The sequence below is a fragment of the Gymnogyps californianus genome, chromosome 4 (genome assembly GCF_018139145.2).
Source record: "Gymnogyps californianus isolate 813 chromosome 4, ASM1813914v2, whole genome shotgun sequence".
Lineage (NCBI taxonomy): Eukaryota > Metazoa > Chordata > Aves > Accipitriformes > Cathartidae > Gymnogyps > Gymnogyps californianus.
Window position 1 is genome coordinate 29,132,348 of NC_059474.1, and position 25,960 is coordinate 29,158,307.

Below are 25,960 nucleotides of genomic sequence, written 5' to 3' on the forward strand. Positions count from 1 at the left end.
TTGCTGTCTTCACTACTGATTTCTAACTCATAAGCTTTGCTTAACATAAGCCCCTGCACACCACAGAATTAAGGGTTATGGGGCTTTTTCTTTTGTTGTACATGCTCAGCTAGCTCGCCCTGTGACTCCAATTCATTTTTTACATTGCTGACATATTTGTGCTTGTGTTCTCTTCAACTTTCTGTCTAGTGCTTATAAGATTTCTGGTACTGTTATCGCTTACACAGTAGCATTCAAGACAAAATTCAGCAAACCTCTCCCATCTGCTCCTAAGCTAGCAATCAGTTCAGCTTCGCCTGCAGCACTGTGCACTGAACACCATGAGGAATTCTTTTGAGCTCTTACCACTGTGTCGTCCTCCTTAGACATTCAGTGCACTTTGTAGTGGTCTCATAGTTCACCCCTGCTGAGCTAGCTGGAAAGTACAAAGAAAAAAAAAATCAATTGCTTCAGAAACAACTGTTGTTAGAAAAAAGGCTGTTTTCCAATTATCTTGCTTATAGGTAGCAAGGGAAGTGTGGTTTAATTAATTCTCCACTCTTGCACAATGTTTTGCCTTTACAGGAACTTTAAAGTGCTGCATCCTTCCAACATATCTTTTTCTTAGTTTGCTTTACTCTTCACATCGCATTTCATGTTGTAGACCCTCAGAGCTGATCTGTGCCCACCTCACCAGGATTCAGTCCTCCAATCAGTAAGGAGACGTCTCCACGTAGTCCACACAAGAACCTGGGAAGTACAGTTTCCTCCCAAATGCCTAGTCCCACTCCTGTATATTGGTTCTTCCAGTCCAAGCTGGCTAAAATGTTTTGGCACATAAGTTGAAGCTTGAAATTTCTTTTCCTTGGGGTGCTTGCTCCACCTGCTTTGCAGAGAGAATGAGGACAGCACTACTTGGGCACAATGTCACAGTCCTCAAATGTCATCCTACCATTCCCTGTCATACCTGCATATGAACAGACAAGTTTTTGCACGACTCACACGAGAAGAATCCTAGAACATCCTCGACTTCAGCACAAAGCAGCATATAATACCTAGAACACCTTTGCACTGTAGTTGCTAATACCTGGACTTGAACACTAACTGGAGTCCTCAGATACAGACAGACAGGTATGGACCACCTGGACAAGTTGGGTTTGGTTGGGTTTTTTTGGCAAAAACTTGCTTTCAGCTGCCTCATAGAGAGAAATATCTAAGAGAAAACTTGTTTTTCTCTTATTGCCATCTACATTTGCTCTTAAAATATGTATCTAGACATGAATTAACATATGTTGATCTGTGGGCTACTTGCCAATAAGAAGCTTTTCTGTTCCTTTGTTTTCCCTTCAATTGTTCTTTGAAGCACCCCAGGTGCTCTCACTGGAGCCAAAATATAAAGGACACTGTTATTTGCTGCCTGTAAAAATATATGCACACATTGAATATAGTTACTCTATATGCCAGTACACTTGTATTTGTTCACTCCAGCATTCATTACAATGCCATCTTGCTTAAGCACATATATCTCCTGTGCCATATTTTTCCTGTTCTCCACCCCTCCCCTCAAGCATCTTTATGGTGGTATTACCCTCTATATAGAAAAGATTACCAGCTTCAAAAGCAAAATAGAATAGCGTGGGAATAGACAGCGTTACTTTTTCCATACTGGTACTAAAAGTAGTTCATTGATCTTTCAGGGAATATGAATCATACCATGGACATGTTCTGATTCTTATGTCGGCAATTAGCATAGCCAGTTAAGACAGACATAGTATTAATGTGTGCTGTGAGTAATGTTATACTGGTGTATCTCATTGCTACGCCAGACAGTGAGTTATGTGGCTGGAAGTTTGAAGTGCAGCTGAGAATGCTATAGTGGTTTTCAAGCTTTCTTAAAGGAGCTTCCAGCATACAGTCAGGATAACAACAATGTATCTGTAAGCCTACCTTACCTGCTACCTTACTTTCCTGCTAAGTTTAGCCAAGTCTACTCCTAATCAAAGCAATCCATATTAGTATTTAGCAACACCATCTCTTTTCTTCCTATACAAAGAACAAGTGGCACATTCAGGCCTCTTAGGTTAGCAAAGCTCAAATAAGAGAAAAAAAATCAGAGGGCAAGGCAATGGAATATTGATTCAAAGTACAGAAGTCCTTACTCTTCTTCTCCCCGAGGGACAAAGTAGAACACAAGATAAAATTGGGATTTCACCCTCCTCTATGTTAAATAATGCCAAGCCAATGGAACACAACTATCATAACAACCCATTTAAATGCCAGAAGCAGTAATAAATACTTCTGCTAAGTATTATTAATAAAAACACTGAACAAAATGCAACAAAATACATAGTCTGCTGTTGTTGTAACTGAGAAACGTTTTGCCTTTTGGTTTGCTTTTTCAGTAATGATTGAAGACATTGGATGTAATTCTAATCCCATTGCAGTTAAGGGGACTTCTGCCTTGACTGCAAAGAGTAATGTTGGATCCCAGTACAGTAATGATGAGCGCATTCATTTCCAACATGCTACTCTTATAATGAGTCTAATCTTGTTCCTGGCTGTGCTTTGAGCAATAAAGAGCAGCATCATTACAGCTATGCAAACTCCTGCCAGATCTCTGCTTCTTTCTGTAAGACTCAACTGTGATGCCACGTACTTAATTTAATTGTGAAGTTTTAAATGCCAACAAGGTTTATGAAACATTTCTCTGGAGAATTGTCAGCACGTTTGAAAAACAAAAATGCAAGGCACTTCACTAGCAACTAGAGCTACCAACTGGATCAAACAAAATAACAATACCTTGCACAACTTTTTCTCCCACAGAAATCTTGCATCTACAAAATGATTTGCAGTTTTCTGACAGAAAAAGTGATTTCTGCAAAACTGAAGCTTGCTGTGGGAAAATTCTGATCCCGTTAAAAAACCAAACAGGTTCTCTCAGGAATATAGGCTTTTATTCTATTGTCCTGGAGTCAATGGAGCTTCCTTTCTTGTTTCCCCTGACAGAAGTGTAGCTCACAAGAACCACAGCCTCCTGTGAACCAGGCCAGTACACTGAATAATTTGAGTACCTGCTCCTTTCCCCCTCCTCCGAGTACTTTGGACAGAAGAGGGGAACTGGATAACATATGCTGCATCAGTCTTAATTGAAAACAAAACCAAAAGGAACACTGAACTATGTCCTTAGAAAGGAAGGCAAATACAACTGATCCACTAGTGTGCACATCCCTAACTCCCTGGCTTCCTTGCTTGGCTGGACTGCAGACTTAATAAAGAGATGTAGCTGCCCTGACATTTTTAGAGAAGAGCTTGAGTAGAACAAGTATTTTCTTCCTCCATAATTTCAATTAAAATGTTTTCCCCTAATTTCTGTGCAGTATCTGGAATTGAGCACCGAGTATATATGGGAAATTATACAGGATTTAAAAAAAAAAAAGACAACAAACAAACAAGCAAAAAAACCCCAACACAAAAACACACCAAAAAACACCAACCCCACACCCAAAAAAACACATCACCATTTGCATTCTCTTATCTTAAAATAACTCTTTTGCAGGTGAGGGTATAGATCTTCCCTAGGAGTTTCAAGATAGGACAGCTAATTGCTGCTAAACAAATGCTAACAGCTTCTTCTGATGCATTAACATGCTTACAACATATAAATGAGTATGCTTTTTTATAATTTGCAAATTCAGCACTTACCATTGTCTCAAAACTCTGCCCTTCCCATTCTTGTTAGTATCAGATAAACACGGAAAATAATCTTTCCCAATTAATAAGAGCTTGCAGTCACAGCAGGATTTACATACATTGCTGTTCTACATTTATGGCCTTATTGCAGTCAATATTAGTATTCTGATCATCACTCCATATTTAATTTTAAATTGCAATTTCAGTTATGTTTGTCTTGATTAAGTTATACTATATTTGAATTGCATTGCATCTCATTTTCTGTGATGCTGCCAGATATTTGATTATTGGATAGTTCCCAAGGATATAATACAAATTTAAGATCATTTGGGTGTACAGTATGCATCCCACAACTATCAATATACACTGTTATCTATTGAAAGTATGACATTGATGTGTTTCATGTATTTGTTTTGCTGCACAGTGCTCTCATGTGCACACTCATCTAGAGATACAACTTTTGATATTGAATCGACCTAGAACAGCTAAATAGTCACAAAATATTCTTCCATTTACTAACTTTTGCTAAGAAGTGCATCCATATTCTTAATTTTTAGCTGGTAAGACTTTTGGAGTGTGCTTTGATATTCAGTTTTTACTTAAATATATCACAATGTGCTAAGCTGTTTTTCAATACATGAAACGATAGCAGAACTTAGATTGAGGCCACGTTGGAAAGAGGAAAAACACAAAAGGTCTTTTAGATCACAAAGCTGAACACTGCAAGTTAAAAGATTCCCGATTTTCCCCTTAAAACATGTATGTCTGGAATTTGTGAAAGACGAAGCAACTGCCAGTACAGCAGACATGTAAAGTGGTCTTTTATTCCACCAGAGTCCATAATTCAACTGATAAGCATGGTGAAGTACCAGTTCTATGTCTCCCAGAAGGTTAGATTATAATATAACAAAGTATTCCACATTATATTCTGCTGTGCTGAACTGGTAAACCACACAGTGGAAATTACTGGCAAGTCCAAATTATCTAGCTATTTTAATGCATCTCTACTGGTTTCGGACAGCTACAGAGGTTTATCAGGAAAGAAAAATTCCATTATTGCCCTTACATCATCTATACATATTGCACAAACAAGATTAGGGAACCAAAAAAATAGAAATAAAAAGGAAACTTAGTGTTGTATGGGAACTCTCCAGTCTATTACTTACTGGAACTATAAATTGTTCTTCTAACTTCAAATAAAATATGCATCAGTGGTCCATTCATTTTCTTTATTACAAGAAATTTATATTACCCAAGTGAACTGTGAAGCTTGGTGCCAATATTTATTTATGAGGCTGCTTAAATTCAGATTAAGAAATAATTTGCCATTTTGAGTAAAATAGGCTAGTTTCTCTTACTCACATTGTCACAGAATCTCTCTTACCTAGGACTAGCATGTAAGTATTTGTCTTAGCAACCTAATGCGCCTTATTAAAACACTGTTTGATACACAGATTGACTTATATGTTATAGTACACATCTATACATGCTCACTTACACATTTCCAGTTTGATACAAAGAAATAAGAAAACTGCACAATTACTAAGAAAGGAAAAAAAAATCCATCTCATTCTAACAAATCAGAATTAATCACATCATTAAAAAAAAAATTAATACACATCAAAACAACTTTATCATTGGTGCTCAGACATTTACCACTAGGAAGGTTGACTGTGCCCTGGAAAAGCAGGGAGACATTTGTGGAAAGCATAGACAGCTCAATTAAATCTACTGAAATATCATGATTTTTCAGCAGCATTACAGCTTTTTCTTTTATTATAGGAAGTACAGCTAGGCAAAAAATGTTCAGTGTTGTCATGGTTTTGGCTGGGATAGAGTTAATTTTCTTCTTAGTAGCTGGTGCAGTGCTGTGTTTTGGATTTAGTGTGAGAATAATGTTGATAACACTCTGATGGTTTAGTTGTTGCTAAGTAGTGCTTATCCTAAGTTAAGGATTTTTCAGTTTCCCATCTCTGCCAGCAAGCAGGTGTGCAAGAAGCTGGGAGGGAGCACAGCCAGGACAGCTGACCCAAACTAGCCAAAGGGATGTTCCATACCATTGAACGTCATGCCCAGTATATAAACTGGGGGGAGTTGGCCAGGAGGCACGGATCACTGCTGGGGCATTGGTCAGCGGGTGGTGAGCAATTGCATTGTGCATCACTTGTCTTTTCTTGGGTTTTATTTCTCTTTATTTTGTTATATTCCTTTTCATTACAATTATTATTATTATTATGTTGTTGTTGTTATTATTATTATTAGTTAGTAGTATATTTTATTTTACTTTACTTATCAAACTGTTCTTATCTCAACCCACAAGTTTTACTCTTTATTTTGTTATATTCCTTTTCATTACAATTATTATGTTGTTGTTATTATTATTATTAGTTAGTAGTATATTTTATTTTACTTTACTTATCAAACTGTTCTTATCTCAACCCACAAGTTTTACTCTTTATTTTGTTATATTCCTTTTCATTACAATTATTATGTTGTTGTTGTTGTTGTTATTATTATTAGTAGTTAGTAGTATATTTTATTTTACTTTACTTATCAAACTGTTCTTATCTCAACCCACAAGTTTTACCTTTTTTTTTTTCCTCCTCCCCATCCCACTGGGAGGGAGGAGGGGGAACTGGTTGTGTGGTGCTCAGTTGCTGGCGGGGGTTAAACCACAACAAGTGTGCTTCTAAAAACAAGTGAAATATTTTTTAAAACAAATCATTTAAAAGAACAGTTAGCTGCAGAAACAGATTCTCTTTTTTAATTTTACATTGGGCCCTGCTTTTTTAACTCATGATTAGAAATTCTTAAATACAAAAGTTAAACATAGTCTGATTTATTTTCATATCTAGACTGATGCTTGAGATCTTGGGAAGCTGTCATAACAAGCTAAAACAATTCTGTAGCCAATTACCACTATAGATATGAAAGATTCAGAAATTATTATTATTTCAAGCACTCTAGAGCTTGAAACCACAAAATCCCCAGCAAATTTTACAGGGTAGAAGGCAAGTAGTCATTAAACCCTCACTTCACTCACACCACTGTAAAATACAAAAAATAATACAAAAACATCCAAGACGTGGCTAGCCGTATGGTTTGCCAGCATTTCATTCTTCTCTGATGAAATATGAGAAACGTAAGGCTGTATTCCATTAAAAAAATTAGAAAATGTATAACTATATAATTTGGGTTATTATAGCTCAGATATCATTTGTTTTTCATTAAAATAACCTTCAACTATGCTTTTTAAAGTAAGAACTTACAGCAACAGGGACTCTCACAATCATGACATACAACTCTTCATTTTCCTCATTAAAATATTGAATGAGTAATACCCCTATGTTCTGGGAAATGGAAAAAAATAGATAATTCTTTCTGAGTTAAGAAACACTGAGATTCCTTTAAGAAGCAGCTCAGATTTTTTCTCCCTGTTAACACTTGTTGGCTTGCCATGTGGTTCTACACAGTATAGCACAACTGCAGGGCAGATGATCGCGCTCTCTACCGTAGTGTTACCAACAGCAGTATTCTGTATATAGCACAGCTGAATAAAATAAAATTTCTAAAGCAGACTATGATGCTAAAAATAGCAACTCATTTTCTTCTAGTAGCCATAGTCAAGAGACAGAATTTCTTTTTTTTTTTCACTTGATCACATCCTTTAAGATCTCTTGTAGCTTATCTTGGCTATTTTTCTCTCTTGGTTGAGCTTTGAGAACCATCACATAGGCACCACTCTCAACTGTTAGCTTTTTTCCAGGACAGCATGACAGTTCTACAAAAGCAGCTTTAAGACCTAGTGAAAATATAAAGGAAAACAAGAAGGAAAAAAGGTGATTATGTATAATTGGAATTTCTATTCCACCTGTGCTACACACTGCATAGGCTCTGCTGAATCAGGCAGAAGATGTAGAGGATACCAAGTGAAGCACTGAGCACTGAGGATTTAACTTGTATCAGCCATGTATGAAAGCTTTTCTACCTAAAGTTGCTTGAAATAGGACAGGCTAGAAAACAGATAACAACATATGAAAACTGCACCAGAATAGTGATTTTTTAATTTTTATTTTTATTTTTTCTCATCCAATTCCCATCTGGTCTCTGGGTCTGTATATGCATAAGAGGAACAAAGGGCAGGGATTTAAGTTCCCTTTAAGTGTCTGCTTCTAACCCAACTCTATTCGAATTATACATTCAAAAACTTGCCTCGTTGGGGTTCATGCTTCTCCATACCACTATTTAAATTATAAATCACCTATTCAGCAGAGCACAGCATACACCCCACTGCATTACTTTGTAGTTCCAGGCTTGACCAGCATGGTCTGAAAAGCAAAAGCAGCTGTCCTGACCTCCTCCTAGTTACCTGGGCCAGGAAAAATGTATGCCTTTGGCATACCACCTCTTGGCTCTGTCATGGCTAATCATCATCTTGCAGGCCTGGAAAAGGGCATATCTATGAAATCCTTGCAAATCAGTGCTCAGAATGGATGCAACTGTCCTATTGTCTATGACCACTGATCATCAAGTTATGGCATTTCCTCCATACAAAACAACTACTACAGGCCTGGGGCAAGCAGGAACAGTATTTTCATTAACTACTTTTACTGATGATAAGTCTATAGTTTATAGCTCTGCTAGATGCAACATTTCAGGCAGAAAGTCTTTTTGAAAGGTAACAACTCTGCTTTGATTTCATGGCAACGATACAGTCTTAAGAAGCCATTGAAGATGAAGAGAGCAAATCACATCAGACAGCTTTTATGCTCTATTTCCTCAAAAATTAGAGCCCAGGCTAGGATTTGTGAGGATGACAGAGGTAAGGCTTTCCCTCACATAAAAAGAAATCTTATCCCTGACCAATTTTTTCAATAAATATCTATAACTTTGCTGCAATTTTACCATAAAAATGTGTGACAAAATGACCTGCCACTTGAAAAGATGAGGAAGAGAAAACTAATACTGCTGTTCCAGTTATCTTTTAAGAACTCCATCAGCTACAAAGTACATGGGCCTTTCCACTTTAAAAAATTGACTACCTTTAAAATCACCAAATTCCCAGAAAGACAGACATAAGAGAGTAAATCAGACCAGAAGCCTTTTAGAACAATTTCTTTTCAGACTAAGTGAAAGCTGAAGGACTGCATAAATGGTATTTCACCTAAGCTACGACGCGGTAGTCAAGAGAAAATGTTCATTTTCTATGTGGTAATATCTGATTGCCAAGGACAGAAAGCACTGCATTCCACAGGCTGAGGTGAGATGTACCCAGCTATCTAAGGTCATTACATCTGGCAACTCCAGCAGATGCAGAAACGGAAGTTGTCCATTATACATTCTGAGGTTGTATTTGCTCTTTCTCAGAAGGTCTAGGGACTGCTGGCCTTTCTGGATTGTGGGGGGAATCTTTCAGGATGAAGGGAGGGAATATCAAAAGAACATCCTCAATGGTATGCAATGCTATTTGGCTGAGGTCAGCTCAACCCTGCTCTTTTCACATTAAAAAAAAAAAAAAACTATCAAAAAGTGTGCAAGTGTGATCCGCAGACTGGAGACCCAAATGTAACACGTATTCCCTCTGGCTCAAGAGGTTTTGAAAGTCTGTGGCGGGCACAAACCGCCATTGGTGAGTAGTGTGAAGTTCGACATTAAGATGAACAGGCCAAGATTTATGATCGTGGTTAATGACAACAACATCTTAATGATCCTTAAACTTCCTGCTGCTACTGATACTCAGTTACTGGGAGTTATCTAAAAATAAACTTCTGTTAAGTTAATCAGTATGCAAAATACAAAAAGCCCTTCTTATTTCTTCCCTAGGACTACACCCTGACCATGTACTTCCAGCAGTCCTGGAGGGATAAAAGGCTCTCTTATTCTGGAATACCTTTGAACCTAACTCTGGACAACAGAGTGGCTGACCAGCTCTGGGTGCCGGACACATATTTCCAAAATGATAAGAAGTCATTTGTCCATGGGGTGACAGTGAAAAACCGAATGATTCGACTCCATCCAGATGGGACAGTCCTTTATGGCCTACGGTACGTTGGCTTTTTTAATCAGCTATATGGCTGTCCTGGCAGAATGCAAGTCAAGATTGGTAAGTGCAGGTAGTACCAATGCTGCTCTCCTCTCCTTTTTCCTGGTTTCTCAGTGCAGCTTTATGAGTCAGCAAATACTCCATCTAGACCACCACAATATACCCAAGAATTCTCTGCAGGACATAAAAACTACCTTTAATAGCTATAGCCCTAGCTAACAAAGCCTAATGCCACTGTTTCTTTCAGCTCTTCTGAGCATGTTAATGCTACTTATGAGTTCTTTATTATGGTTCTCACCTGGTAATCAATCACAGCTTAGACAAACGCTTCCTTCCTTCTGAAATTTCTCCAGCAGTTCTTTAGAACAATGTAAAATACAAAATTGGGAATCATCTGAAGAAATGTGACCAACACTTCGTAGGGAATAAAAAGAAGACATTTGTAAATTTACATGAATTATTTAAAGACTATCTGTATGTCTGAGTACGGGTTTTCTTTAATCCGCCTTGGTTTATCACTGCATCTTCACACCACAACTGCTTCTTCATACAGTGCAACCTATATTCACCCCTGTAGATAAAAATATATTCTAAAATCTGAACAGGCACAATCTAATGATAAGGTACACAAATGTAAAATTAAAACTAAACCAAGTTATTTGTTATGTTGAGATTGCTGCAGAGCCCGAGTAGGCTTTGCATTATTTTTAAAGTTAAGGTAGCTTTGCTTGGAAAAAAAACATTGCCTGCCTGAAACACCCTTTGATCACTGTTATCATTCAACAGTGAAAATAATGTCCGGAGAACATAAATCTGAAAGCATACTTCAGTTAATCGGAAAAAAGTCATAAAGCCTAGCTGAAATACCTCAAAATTGTGCCTAAGATAGGATTGAAAAAAACCAAACTGCTGCAGCAATACAAAGTGAAATAATATTTGGGGAAAGACAACTTAGAGCTTACTGAAAATAAAAGTTCTTAGCCTATGAAAACATAACCTTTTAAAACACAACACTACCCATGCACTCAGAGAAAGCCTTCCAACCCATCAATTCAAGCTTCAGAAGAAACAAAAAATCATTTAAAAATTATTATTTTGGTTTATCATAAGTTTTCTTTTGAACTTGTCAGATTCGCAGGTGGTGCATCAGTTGCTACCCGCAACCACACAGGCACTTTGATACAGCCAGATCTGTTCTGGTACAGAAAATTGCTACTTCAATTGTGAAATTCACAATTCTGTGAAATTCAATTCTGCTACTTCAATTGTGAAAAAGAAAACAAGGAACCCATGAGGAAATAGCTGATAGACTACAGGCTGTCATTATCATCTGCTAAACAGAGCATTTGAAAAATACATCTTTCCCATTGCATTCAGACCTTCTACAGTTCCTTTCAATCAAACTGACTCCTGAATATCAGCTTAGCAGGGCAGTTATCATTAGAGGACTTTTTGGCCTGAGAACTTTTCAAAATATTTCTTTTTTTTTTTTTTTTAAGGCCAGGAACTAAATTTATTTACATTCCAGGATTTGCACAGTGGCAAGAATGTGCATTAGAGCTAAGTAGTCCCTCACAAGCAGTTGTATACAATATAAACTACACCTAGAAATGTATGCCATGCACATGCTTCCACACACATGCCATACATCTGATACCAATAACTGTCTTCTGCAGAAATAGCAAAAGAAGCTGTGAACACCTGGTGAACCTGCTGCAAGTCCTCTCATGTGCTTCATCCACAAAGCACCAGCCTGGCCAAGAAGCTGTGACCTTGCCCAAGCATAATGCCAGTGCTCTTCCTCTCAGAGGTGGTCAGGCAAACCTCCAGTACAACAGCAAAGATGGTCACCTTCACATAACGAGGTTGCTAGTTCATATGATTAAATAACCATTCACATTTGAATGGTTAAGTAGCAGCTCTGCAACAGCTGCAGCTCTGCAACAGCTGCAGCTCTGCAACAGCTGCAGCTCTGCAACATAATACCCCATCCAACACCTCACTGCTCTCGGTAGGAAAACCAAACAAAACCAAAAACCAAACAAAACCAAAACCCAAACAAACAGAAAAAAACCCACATTAATATAAAGGGCAACCTATATTCCACACACTTGCAGTCTAGTACTGTGCAATTCCCTTCTCCTCCCTCACCCCTGCCTCATGCCCTTAACACACACTGGCACATGGGCAACCTGGGGCTCTCCCAGGTTTCTGGGCTTCCCCACCTTCTCACCCCAGAGAAGGCAGCAGGGGCTGAGGGTGCAGCAGGGCCAAGTATTGCCAGATGTGCCCGTATCCACCAATAGCGTTGTCATCACCAACTGTGTGCAGAAAGAGATGCTCAGCTGTCAGGTCTTTTTCGCAGCTCAAGCTGATGTGCCATGTTTTCTCCAAGGACAAGGCGGGTGTTTAGACACATCTGGTGAGCAGATTTTGGTCTGCCAGCTGCCAGTGAAAACACATGTAGTGTTGCCATCCCACAAGAAAGATCTGATCAGACACAAAGATAACAAATGAGCAGAAGAAAGAATGAAATTAAGAGACATCGAAACAGGTTTCATACAACAGATGGCAATTATTGCACTAAGTTTGCCTCTATTAGTGGTCACTTCCTCATGGTAATAAATATGCTTCTGTCAGCCTATAGATTACCTTTAGATTGTACAAACAGCAGTTTCTTCATATACCAGATGACATATATGCCTCATAAGAAATAAAACATGAGAAAACACTGCAGAAAATGTTCTTAGGTGAAATTCAGCATTGCCTGTTAGAAATTTGAGCACAGCTCCAATCTTAATCTCACAAGTAGAGAAGAAACTTTGCAACATATTAGCTTGCGTTTAGCTTCTATGCAGTAGAGAGCATGAAGACAATATCACTGTCGTGGTTTAACCCCAGCCAGCAACTAAGCACCATGCAGCCGTTCACTCACTCCTCCCCTCTCCCAGTGGGATGGGGAGGAGAATCGGAAAAAAAGTAAAACTCATGGGTTGAGATAAGAATGGCTTAATAGTTGAAATAAAATAAAATATAATAATAATAATAGTAATGAAAAGGAAGATAACAAAAAGATAAATAAAACCCAAGAAAGACAAGTGATGCACAGTGCAATTGCTTACCACCCACTGACCGATGCCCAGTTAGTTCCCCAGCAGCAATCTGCCCCTCCCAGCCAACTCCCCCCTGTTTATATACTGAGCATGATGTTCTATGGTATGGAATACCCCTTTGGCTAGTTTGGGTCAGCTGCCCCGGCTGTGCTCCCTCCCAGCTTCTTGCACACCTGCTTGCTGGCAGAGCATGGGAAACTGAAAAGTCCTTAACTTAGGATAAGCACTACTTAGCAACAACTAAAACATCAGTGTGTTATCCACATTATTCTCATACTAAATCCAAAACACAGCACTGTGCCAGCTATCAGGAAGAAAATTAACTCTATCCCAGCTGAAACGAGGATGATCACCAAACCTCTCACACAGGAGCTGTGACCTGTGAGTTTCACTTTGATTACTGAAGACAGAGCATTGGCCTGGCATGACTTGAACGAGACAGACAACACCAATTACGCTGCAGACCAGGATCTGAGTTCCCAACAAATTAGGCAGGGCCTTAAACCATCTCTCAAGGAGGATTTAAATGCTTGCTTTCCCCCGTGCCTCCTATTCCCCACACAAATTTTCCATTTTCAGTCCAGAGTTAAGTGTTTCTTTTCAAGCTCAGATATGAAGTTTTATTGGCTTCTTTAAACAGGAATTGGAACAATCACAGCAGCTCTAAATAATCTGCTTTGCTTGCATCCATGTACTCAGCAGTCTGGCGTTGATGCAATGTTCAGTCTCAAGAGAGTTGAGGAAAAATAAAATAAGGTTAATCATCTGGCTTTACAGATGAATAAACAAGGGAAACATGCACTGAATACACTGGACTGGTTTTAGATCATATAACAAAGCATTATCACTTCAGTATGTCTCCATTATAGTAGTATTTCTATGATGAAAAAAAGCAGTCCCTTTAGCTATTTTTTCCACTAACTTTCAGCTGCTATATCCCTACAGTTTAAAGAACAATAAGTACATATAAACTTGTGCAGACACAGAATACTCCTAAACCTTCTGCCCTCTAAAACTGTGCATTGCTGTTATGTCTCTTACTGCAAATGCTACTTCTGTTAATTATTCACGGTAGTGAATAATGCATAACATTACTAACTAAATAACTCTTTCATCCTGTCACCCAAGCAACTAACCACACGTAAACATATTTAACTCCATGTTAATATTTCCACTGAATTCCATTTCAATTATGCCAGGGGAGTTGAGTGTCACTGTTAAGTATTATGTACCTGAAGTACGTGATTCTTCCGTTTCTTTCAAGTACTCCCACCAGCAGCTATTATTATTTTCTGTGGTGTAACCACCTGCTTCCTAAGAGAAAGAAAAAAATCCCTTTGAGTCAATGTGCAAACCTGCAGCACTGTGAGGCTGGTGTCCGAGACAGCTCTAGCCTGGTCCCAGTAGAGCTGGTGAAATACTGGATTCTTCTTTATTTTTTCCCCATTTTTAATGAGTCATCAGATCCCATTAGCTATAACCCTTTTGGCACTAGCAGCGTCTCTCATTACTTTTATTGCCTTTTCAGGCAAGATTCTCTAGAAATCTCTCCCAAAGCTCTAGATTCTCAAACTAACACATACTATTGTTTCTTTTGCTTGTCCTCTCTCCCCCTTTCCTGGGTAAGATGCTAGGTATGTAATCTGTCTTTAAGATATTTAAAGAAACATTATTAATTTATTGTACTGAAGTCCATATTCAAATTCTTATGTCATGATGTCAAGAATGGAAGCTCTGATTTCAATCATCCTTTCCTAGTATTTTTATGCCACCTCTTAATTCTTCTCAGCATTTCACTAGCAGAACAGTGACATCTTGTTGCTTCTGCGACATCTGTTCTGTTATCATGACATTGCCTCGAAATAAACATCAGCAGAATTTCGTCTGGTGTGGTGAAAAAAAGCATATCCTTCAAAAGTATTAGTTGTTAAGAAGTGCAACATACCTTCAGTGACACCTTTACACAGATTTCCCTCCCTCCTGATGTTCAGACACAAACCCATCTTTCATTAGAGCAGGTCTTCATTTATTTCGAGGCAGGGGGACTGAGCATATCATGACAAGGATGTGAAGATCTGGCTTGGAGCACCGAAAACTTTTGGTTTTAGTGAGACCACACATTTTTATACTGCTGCAGCAGAGGATGCCACTTCGCTAGGCACTGCTACAACTGCAAGGGGACAGGGGGAAGGATGATCTTTGCCTTCAACGTAAGGACTTATTTCACCACTTCTTACACAAAGGTGGTCTTCTGTGACGTAAATGCTGTCGGACACATCCATCTATCTCCAACCAATTCACAAATGTGAATTGACCCATGCAACGTTAGATTTACTAACCACTTATTCATGCAATATCCATGGAAGCCCATCTAGCATATCCTAAAGGTGGAATACAAGAAAAGCTATATTTAAATGTAGAATGCTTTGGTTTTAAATATAATCTTAAAAGTAAATTTGAGTGAAAACTTCCCTTCTTGACACTCTCTATTTTGGTGATATATCTGAGAGTGTTACTAAAGAAATTTTCTAGCCAGGAGCTTACATCTTTTAGTGCAGTGAAATTTCACTGCTTTGTGGATTGGTTTTGTATTGCTATGATTTGGGGCTATGGAGTTTTGGTTTTCCTCCAAACCCCTTCATGGATTTTATTAAAGAGTCAGTTATTGGGTCCTTTTGAGGACATCCCATCATAGCAACAAGCAGCCTACTTACACTGGTACTCAATAGATTGTCCTCACCTGTGTTACTAAACAGCTCCAGCCAAAAAAAAGACTGCAGTCATTCTAAATGATAAAAAACGATGTCATCTAACTGAAATAAAAAGCTACTTTTTATTTCACTCTACAGAAAAATACAGAACAACTGACAAAGCATTCTTTTATCAGGTGATAGAGTAGTTTTGAAAATGATACAGAAAGCTATGTCTTCCACATATCAATGCCAAAAGATTTAGCAGCAAGCATCTTTAAAAAAAGAAGTGTTATGCTGGAGTAAAGAGTCCAAGGAAGAGCAAGACATTAGATCACAACTGACACAGAAAACTTTACTTTCTCCTGCTTAGTGTTTTCATATATGGTTACCTGGTATTAAGGCTCACAAGAACCAGTTCGGGACTTCCTTTGTATTTTTGAAACCTGAAGATCTACAAGAACTTTGCAAAAGTAAGTCAATCAAATATTTGTCACTTCTTCCGCCTCCCAAAACATTTCAGTCTCTGAGGGTCAGTTTTCAGCATTCACAGGCAAATGAATACATTCCTCAATGTACAGCTATTAGGAAGGGGTAGGGATGGGGGGCAGGGGGGCAGGCAGTTCACGTGTGCATTGTGGATGCCAGTTCAGCCTGCCACAGGTCATGCTGGGCCTGCTGCAAACTTTCTTCCAACGGACTACTCTTAAATGAGCAAACGTGCCTGATGGGCAGCCAGCATGGCCCCTAGTCACAGGAGATGCACTGCTAGGAGCATTTGTTTAACTCAGAAAAAAGGAGAGGAAGAGGACATGGCAAATTGATCCTGAGGCAGATGGATTTTCCTCTTTGTCCCTCTTGCTGCTTGCAGACTGTTTGAACTGTCTGTGCTCCTCTGTCAATCCTACTGTCATCTCCTCTTCGTAGTCCATAAGCCAGTCCTTGGGCATGGCGTGGCTGGTGCAAGGAGATGAGTGAGCAATGACCAGTGCCTGAACCCATGGGGAGAAAGCAGTTGGCACCAATGGTCTATGCACGGAAGACAGCATGCATGGCCAAAATACAGCTGCATTTATTAACCAGGCTTCAGTAGCTGTAGGAGAAAGAGCTACTCCTTACCCTTGGCAGTTACCAGAGGGAAAAAAGCACCAAAGTTCACTTATGCTCTCTGATGCTTGAGCAAGGACTCCTCCAGCCTGCATGTTTATAAAGTCAAAACAGAGAACATCTGTATTTGCCTGAGAGCTGCGGCACCATCGATATGTGATGTTGCCATAAGCCAAACTGCATTTTCAGAATTGTTCTTACCATGTGCAAAACTGGTTAATTTGACACAGTCTGCCCCGGGTCACTTCCCACACACTGTAGTTAATTTGATAGAGATTGCATACTGGTTTGTATAACACATTTCAAGAAAAAAAAAAATTATCATCTCAATACAGCTACAGTCTCCAATTTACTGCGTGAAGCACTGGCGTACCAAGATATAGCTTATTTTTCACACAGAAGCTGAGGGATGTGCTTGTCTAGATACTGCTGAAAGCACGAGGAGGCAGTACAGGTGTAGCCTGTCTCATAGCTCTATGCAAGAATGGTGAAGGAGCACCAGGGAAAGAGACACTCTCAGCGTCACTCATTTTTAGTGAATGAGTGAGCAAATCTAACTGAAGAACAGTTTTATGCTCTAGTTGAGGGGAAAAAAGGTGGAACAGAATAAGAGAGTCCTGCAGAAACTGTATTTGCTCGCTTTGTTTTTCAGATGCAAAAAGAGACGTAATTATATTCAGACACCAAACAAAAAACAGCAAGAATAAAGGAACTGTAACCTAGCCACTTCTAAGGTCACGACAAACAACTACTGCATTACTCTAGTTCAAATAAAAGGTACTTTTTGATTTTTTTTTTTTTAATGGTTGTCTCCTCTCCAGGCTGGATGTCCCCTGCAGCCGCCCCAACTTGCTAGCAGCAGGCAACGTGGTGGTAGCAGCACAAAGCTCTACTTCCCCACTGGGCCTGTTGCATTTCAGAAATATTTTTTCAGGTCCAGCCAGACTTCTCTCCATCTTAGATGTTGAAACCCGCATTTACACTCCCCGCCAGCTTACCTGCACTCCCCTCTCCAGGTGTGAACACTTCTCCCCAAACCTGCCTCCTCCAGCTCCTCCCAGGACTCTTCATGCCCAGCCTGCGGTTTCTTATTCCCCTACTTAATGTACAAAGATTGGAAACGACAGAGTGCTGCAGGATAATAAGGATGATAAATCAGTGGGGGACCAGCACATTTAGTCCATTCACTGCATGAAGCTCAATTCATCATTGTTTTACTTTTCCAGTATTTAGCTGGGAAACCCTATGTACCACATTGCTCTATACCTGTCCCCGGAGGCTGCTGTATACTGCTTAACTCCATGGCTGGAAATAAAAGAGACAACCTCAGTTCAGGGCACCTCCTTGCTCTGGAGTGGTTGGATTTGTAACCTTTATGCTACGTCCATGTAATGCTGTGAAATGCAATCTCACTACTACTTTACTCACACATTTGCTATACATAATGTAACATACCAATCAACACAAGGTTTTATCATTTCTAACATCGTTTGATGAAGAATACCTGAGACTAAGATCATTGTAGTAATTTATAACTGAAAGCACACAGCCAAAACTGAGGAAATTTAAGACAAAAGTGAGTACAGCCCTTAAAACTTATGGGACGTCATTTATGTAGACCTTTACTACTGCAGGTAAACCAGAAAACCTGCAACTGCTTATGGGCTTCTATGTGCAAACCAAAAATACTGCTTCCAAATCACTGAGGTTTTATTCAGTGTCAAGCACAAAATGGAGCCCGCAGGCTTGATAAAATGAAGTGGTAAATTGGTCATCAATAAACAGCACAAATGGAAATGGAAGACTGAAAACTATAAGAAAAAGGAAGAAAGCTAGGGTCCTCTCCGGCTGCCAGGGCAGGGTAAGAAGTCCCAGGCGTAACTCAGAGGCAGCCTTGCTGTCTTCCTTTAGCACGAATGGCCTCATAAACAGCCAGGGGGAAGCCACCGGCTGCCCATCCCAAAAAGAGGTGCTCTCCTCATCACTGACAGCACGCACACTGAAATCCCTCCTGTGGCATGTGCGGCAAATCTCCCCCCTCTCCTACACCCAGTAAACAGCAGATGTGGCAGAAACACACAGCTCTGTGGGGAGCAACTATTCATAAACTCCTACTAAATTGTCAAATAATTCCCTGTGTTTGATTTGAAAGTTTTTCCTCCAATTTCAGCCAACTTAATTTTTATTCCATTTTCACATAGCATTTTTTAATGTGAAAATAACCTAGGAAAGGTGGGGAAACACTTCAGGTTGAATGAGTCCTATAGAGAGTGTAGAAAAAAACCAAACAACAAAAACACACAAGTACTTAAAATGGACTCAGCTTTAAATATGTGAGCAGTGGCTCTTGTAATCAGTAGTTAAGTACATAAGCAGTCTGGTGGAGTCACAACTGGCTCCATGGGCTCGAATTTAAACACAAGCTTTAGATGTAATTGATTGTGGCTATCAAGTACAGCACTTTGAAGAACTGAATTATAAGCATTTTGTAGAGCAAAGCCCACTAGGCTTTATTCAAAGACCACTTAATTCAAGCAGATTCTAGATCAAACTCAGATTACTGAAATTATGTCACCTATTTAAATATTTTAATATTGTTAAAATACTATTTAACCACATTAATACTGTCCAAAGAACAATAAAAAAAAATTAGACAACATTTAACAAATATTTAATTTTAAAGCTGAAGGACACTGCAAAGTATGGATTACATATTTTCTATGCAGCACATAGTCTCTTACTGTCTTGGTATAAATTGGTTTTGGATTATTTTCTTATCCTCTATTTTACTGACTACTTTCTGCCTACTAAATCTGAGCAAGTCCTCCCTTTCTCTCATATCAGAAGTGCAAACGTCTTCCAATACTTTGGAATTATTATTCTGCCACCGTCAACCCAAACTGCATCAAAATTGCACTTCTAAATATAATGGTCTTTAATTTTTTTTTTACTATTGATTTATTTTTAAAAGCACTCCATTCACACCAAAACATCTCCAGTGTGTATAAATAATGCTATTATTTGTAGTTGCCTCAAACACATTGGGAGACAGAAATTAAATAAAAATAAATTTAGTGGCAGAGATTAACACTGAAGTACCTTTGATCAAGAAGAATTTCAAATAAATTTATATACACTCTAAGAATCACTTCATCCAATAATAGCATAGGCCATTTTTTACACGTATTTCTTTCTTTACTTGCTTTTAGGGGGTAGGTATCAGATGAGAAAGGAGCTTTTGTATATTTACCATCTCAGCTTTCTCCTCTCACAAACCATAAAATATCATGCCTGATAACCTGTTAGGTGCACGGATATCCTATAATTGAGCAACCAGAAAGAAGATCCCCACAAGCTTTTCACAAGTGAGCTATGCAACTCCTACTGTATCAGTGTGGCCGGTTGCATACACACTGTTGTGGTAGCACATATTTCATCTTCATACTCTGGAAGTTAGTGCTTAAGTTTGCATAACTGATTTGCTTTTTCCCTGAAATACTAGATTTTGAACACATTTCTTGCTGCTTATACTTTGCAGGGAACACCAAATGGACATATACAGTTACACCACTTACTTGTGTTTTTGAAAGAAAAAGGCAAAAGCTTTTCTAAAAACCACTGCAATTTAACTTACAGAGCTGGTACGTATTGTTAGCAGTACAGATTATTTAGTATATGTTTTTATATAGTACTATATACAGGTACATAACAGTAGAGATCTGTGCTGAATCCTAAAATGCTAACATACTTTAAGTAGAGCATTTCATATCAGCATACATTTGGTACATACCACAGTATGTGTGTTTTCCAGGTCTTGAAGTTCATTAAAAAGACATTTAATAAAAAGAAAATCCATTTCTCTCTAATAATAAAAATTTAAAAGGGACAGTAAATTTGTCCTTTGCTACAGATTTCTAATTTGCATGCTATCAACTTCTAGCATGCTGAGAACAATTATTATTGAGGGAGAAAACGTTAAGTTCTTAGCTGCTCAAAACCAACCTCACTCTGATTTCATGTATATTGATGTTGATCTGAGACATCAGTGAAGTACCTGTTCAACCAAAGTCAGAGGGGCGGGGGGTGAGGGGTAAATTTGTACCTTTTCTATGCAATAAAAGTTTCAGGCAGGTAAATTAAGGTCCTAGGGGACACAGCAAATATTTTACCAGACCGGCACCAAACTGATGAATGCGCTTAGATCCACAAGAGGGAGGAGTCTTAATTTAGGTATTCTCTCTGAGAGACAAGAACTGTACTAATGAACACTACCCTAAAGCTGCTGAAATCCTGAACAAATGCTGGGACAGCCCATTCGCTAATGACACACAAAGTGAAAAAAGAAAATAATAAACAGGTGCCAGGTTGTGGGGTCTGCTGCTTCTCAGAGACATCCCCCTTTGCTCAGAAAGCTCGCAGCCATCAGGCCATACCTGCTCTGTGCCGCACCACGCAGAAGGTTGGCTTGTACCATATCAAGTATTTAAGGGCACCAGCATCAAGAGCAACCCTGCCTTGATGAATTCACTAAGGCAATCAAACACAGTGTTTTTAAGTAATTTTAAGACAGATTAAGAACTGGTTTTTAGCACATTGCTAAGATGCAAATAATCATGCATAAAAAAAATGTTTTCAGGCAATGTATTTTCTCCTTAACCCTCACTCTTCTACAAATATCTCCTCTTAAAAGAAAAAGAGGATTAGCCTTTCTTCTCAGTATCATTGGCCTAGTTTAGAAGTAGCTACAAGAGAATTTACAATCTAGAAAACAGCCAAGCCCGTGAATATAATAAAATGTAAAATGTAAAATTATTAACTCCATAAAATACAATAGTATCGGCACTTTTGCTATAGTATCAATATACGTGCCAAGCCAAAATGACCTCATTTTAAGAGGCAAAATGTGTGACAACTAGAATGTTTTAATTTATAAAGCCATTAATAAAGTGAGACTACCAAGTATTGCTATAGCATTGGTAATATAATCCCACCTTAAACTGCACATCTGACCTCTTATTAGACTGACAAGTCAACCTGAGCAGATGTGAGGAGGTAGGTTCTTCAAATACAATTTATGTAGTTTTGGATGACATATTTGATTGGATTACAAATATAATTAGACATCATCTTTCAGGGAAGAATCTAGAAGTATCAGAAGTACTGGAGATACTCGGAGCCTAAAGCAAGAATCAAAAGCATGGACAAAGCAACTTGAAACTCACTCAGCAGTTAAACCTACAGCAGGTAGATTTACATGGGAGTGATCTGCACAGGAGTCTGAGCTGACTGCAAACTTTTGCTTGATCTCTGGGTAAATCATCAGGCAGCAACATCAGCCTGAGCTCCCCCAGCCCAGGTACAGTGTTGTCTACACCCAGCGTGGCTGGTTTCACCTTAGCTGAGGTACCGGCTCACAAGTCAGAGTAACACAAGAGTCACAGTCTCCAACCTCAGTACCAACACCAAGTCCCACTGACAGAGGCATTGGCTCCAATTCTTGAAATTCTGTTAAAAAAACCCAACCAACAAAACTCCCAGAAACAACAAACCACACACACAAAAAAAACCAAAACAACAACAACAAAAAAAATACATGCACACAAACAAAAAACCCCTCCACATGTCCTTCCTAGAGTCAGGTCAATAATAGTATGCACTTAGCTTCTCTTTGGAAAGAAGAGCTAAAAACAAATCAAAACAAGTACAAATTATTTATGCTTAATTTTTGCAAAACTGTATATTTTCCACACATGAAAAGTGTCCAGTTCTTCACATTCATGAAAAAATGCCGAAGACCAATTTTTCAAAGCCACTTGCATAACAATAGGCTTGGTCCAACAAGACACCGGTTATCTTCCAGAAAGATACATATACACCCTCTTATATTACCATCATTTCTATAGATAAGACAGAAAAGTTTATCATCTGAGAAGATAAGTTACATACAAAGCGTAAGCTGACATCTCCCATGCATCATGGCACAGGCAGAAGAAATTTGGGGAAGTTTAGACCCCCTGGCACTTCTCAGGCCTGGGAAATTTAACTATCTGATGCTCCGATGCATGCTGCTGATCTCTCTTTTAGCAGAGACACCCTAGCCACCTCTGAGAGCACGGTCACAAGAGACTGCAAATGCAGCATTTTTCATAATCTTTAGATAGATGGATTTGTAAACTATGTAAGACAGTGTGATCAAGTGGTTATATTGGAAGCATAAATCTACTTCCAGTCCTGTTCCTAATATATTTGTGTGAATGAAGAACCTGGAAAGTAAATCTCATGTGGAAATCTTAATATTTTTGGTTTTATTAGCTGATGTGGGATGTTTTAAACGTGTCCTCAGGTTTGATGATAAACCTTTTTACAAAAGAAAGACCATATCTCTTAAGGCTATCTATTTTTTGGTAAAATGGGAGATAATATTTAGGAGTTTTTAAAAGGCCTAACAATTATCCAAGTAAATCACCTATGTGTCCCCAATGCTGTATTTATTAGTTTTACTATGTTCTGATCAAGGGACAGAAAGAAAAACGTTGCACAGATTTATTTTATTGGTAAGGATTTAGTTCAAATAATGTCTTAACCCATTTCCCATTATTCTCTTCTGTCAGAAAACATCTGTGGAACACACCTTTGGAGTCCAATCAAAAAAAAACCAAACAAATTTCTCAATTTCTGTTTTATTAGCTAATAAACTATTCTACAAGAGATATTTCAATACCTGAAGAAATGTTCGTGAAGAAATACTTTTGATGAATCTCTAGTCAGACATTTTGCAAATGGGGGGAGGGGAGAGAATAAAAAATTGTCAAATTATTTCCTAAGAATTATTCCATTGACCCCAGCTGGCATCATTTGAAATACAGTTGACTACTGGCCTAGTTGTCTTGTTACAAGGTCTCCAACTGTTGAGTCGTTCACTGAAAGAAATAAATGAAACAGCTACAAAATTAGCACCTGGGGGGGGGCAGAATTCTAGGATGGTATATCAATTTTTCATTTTTAAAATTATTTCTTTACATGAGACTGATAATTCTGCTCTTAATGCAATTAATGCTGTCTCTTCTTGATACAGGGTATACACTTAACCCATTTGCAGAAAATTACTAAAGTGCATAAGAATTCCAAGCTCTCTCTGGGATGTTAGGTGGTGTTAAGCCTAAATTGGCACAAGACCTATATCAGTCAGATTTTTAAAAGATCTAAGACAAAAATTTCAGCTTTTCACCGTCTACCTTTGGATCCAAGGAACAGCAATTTCCACTGAAACACTTTAAGAGGAGCCAAAAGAGTTTAGCAACTAAAACCTTCCTTAAGTAAAATGCTTTAAAAAAAAAAAAAAGACTCTAAATAGTAATTTAACTCAAATTCTGGGAAGTTTTAAAATAAACAGCTATCATCCAAGTGCGGGCAACTAGTGTGCATTAAGACTACTAAAGATTTCTCAGTGTTACCTGGGAGCCCCCTGCTGGGACTCTGCCTTTAGAAAATAAGCAAAAAGAGAAGAATTTTGTTTTGAAGGTGTGTCACAGATGTTTCAGTAATATTTAATTACTCTACATATGGTATATTATCAATCTTAGAGTCACTGAATGCTTAATTTCTCATAAGCAAATCACTACACAGGAGAAAAAGAAATAATTTTTCTCTGCATAACAAATGCATTTGCTTGGTGTTAGTTAAATACTTAAAATATTTTAAAATATTCCTAATTCTGGGAAATGCATGAAGATTCAAATGGACAACCTGTATGCTAAAGGATCCAAACTGGTGTATAATCTGTGTGGCTATCATTAAAGATGCCATAAACAGAATTAGGTTTATTCAGATTGATTAAAAAAAAAAAAAACAACAAGCAACAACAGCCCAGACAGAACAAAAAAACTAAAACACTTTTAGGACTGCAGGAAAAGAAAAATGCCAAAATTCATCTTTGTCTTTTATGGAAGAATAGTGTTTTTATTGCACCACCTGATTTAACTGAAAAAAAATAGACAAGTTTTCAGGCACACAAGCTCCTCTTTAGGTCAAACCAAAGCAATAAATTTCAGGTTAAGTACAGGTTAGAACAATTGCTCTGAACTCACAGATCCATCAGTATTTTCTTTCCTGACAAAACTCGTATAAAATATTTCAACCCATACTGCAGTCTCTACCTCCTCCGTTCCACCAAGTATGGCCGTTCAGAGCGCTCTGCAATTAAACTACCCGGGGTTATAAGGAGCAGCTTTTTCCACAAGTATTTTGTGCCCATATCATTTCACTCTTCTGGTTATGAACGGTACAGCCATAAAGCTTAGTTTCCAGATTCATCTTTGAGGATGTTTTGTAGGTCTCCCTATAAGCTCAAGATTGAGACGTCAATGGTGGAGTGCCTGCTTCATTGGAAATGTTTTCTCAATGGCAATGGCAGTTTCTGTCTTATGAGCATTGAGCTGATGGCTGTTTGATATATATATGAGCTTTCATTCACTAGTGATCTTTTATTCCATTTCTAATTCCTTTTTTTCTACTATTTCTTAATGGCAAAATGTCAAACTTATTTTTAAGATCCTAGTGAAAATATCAAAGCATTTTCTTGAAAAACTTCAAAGGCCTGCATGCCCATAAGATTATAAGTAAAGCTGCCTGAATACTGCACAGCACTGTCCATAAATTTTCACTCGCATGGGGAATAACTCAATCTTCTGCCATACTCAGTCACCTGTAAGAAATTTTATCAGTATAAGCGAGGTATTATTTGCCAAATTGAAGAGCTATTAGCATACTCAAAGAGACAGCCCTGGCCATAGCAAGAGGAGTTAAAAGGTCAAAGGAGAAAACTTGTCACAGTTCTTCTTACTATGCCAGGCATACACTTATTTTGTGTGAATGTAACAAGAAGTAAAATTTATATATAAATATTCCTACTTCCAAAGAAGCCTTAAATTAGACCCATGAAGAATGTATTAAACTAGTAGAAGCTGCAAGATATAAAAGTTCAAATATAACATTTCCAAACCCATTTTTAGATCCCTCTCCCGGAAAGGTTCCCAACTCCTTCCTTCAATACAAAAATAAGGTGTCCATTCAAGGAAAACAAATCATTCTGTGAAACCACTGGGTAACTGGTATGGAATTAAGCCTGTTCACCCAAGGAACTCACGCTCTCTCAGATGATTTTGAAATAGCAAAAAAGGGGCTAAACCCAGAGTGTAAATCGTTCCCTATAAATTACATATTCCTTTTGCATCTTGATCTGCTGGGGGTAAGAGAGGAACTGTCTGTTTGCTTATCTCTGAAGTAAGCCATCTTGCTCTTTGAAAATCTTGAGTTCATGATAATCCACTGAGCAGTCA

At 38.3% G+C, this 25,960-nt stretch overlaps 1 protein-coding gene across 2 annotated transcripts in view; it reads left to right on the forward strand.

Annotated features, from left to right (window-relative positions):
• Positions 1–25,960, forward strand: part of GABRB1 (gamma-aminobutyric acid type A receptor subunit beta1) — a 145,174-nt gene that overhangs the window by 75,219 nt on the left and 43,995 nt on the right. The window contains exons 1-2 of one of the 2 annotated variants that reach the window (XM_050895556.1): positions 2,821–2,847; positions 9,493–9,713. In XM_050895556.1, the coding sequence (XP_050751513.1) occupies positions 2,821–2,847; positions 9,493–9,713 (248 nt within the window). Of the gene's footprint in view, positions 1–2,820; positions 2,848–9,492; positions 9,714–25,960 lie in introns of those variants that run through there. The other variant, XM_050895555.1, reaches the window with a different exon arrangement.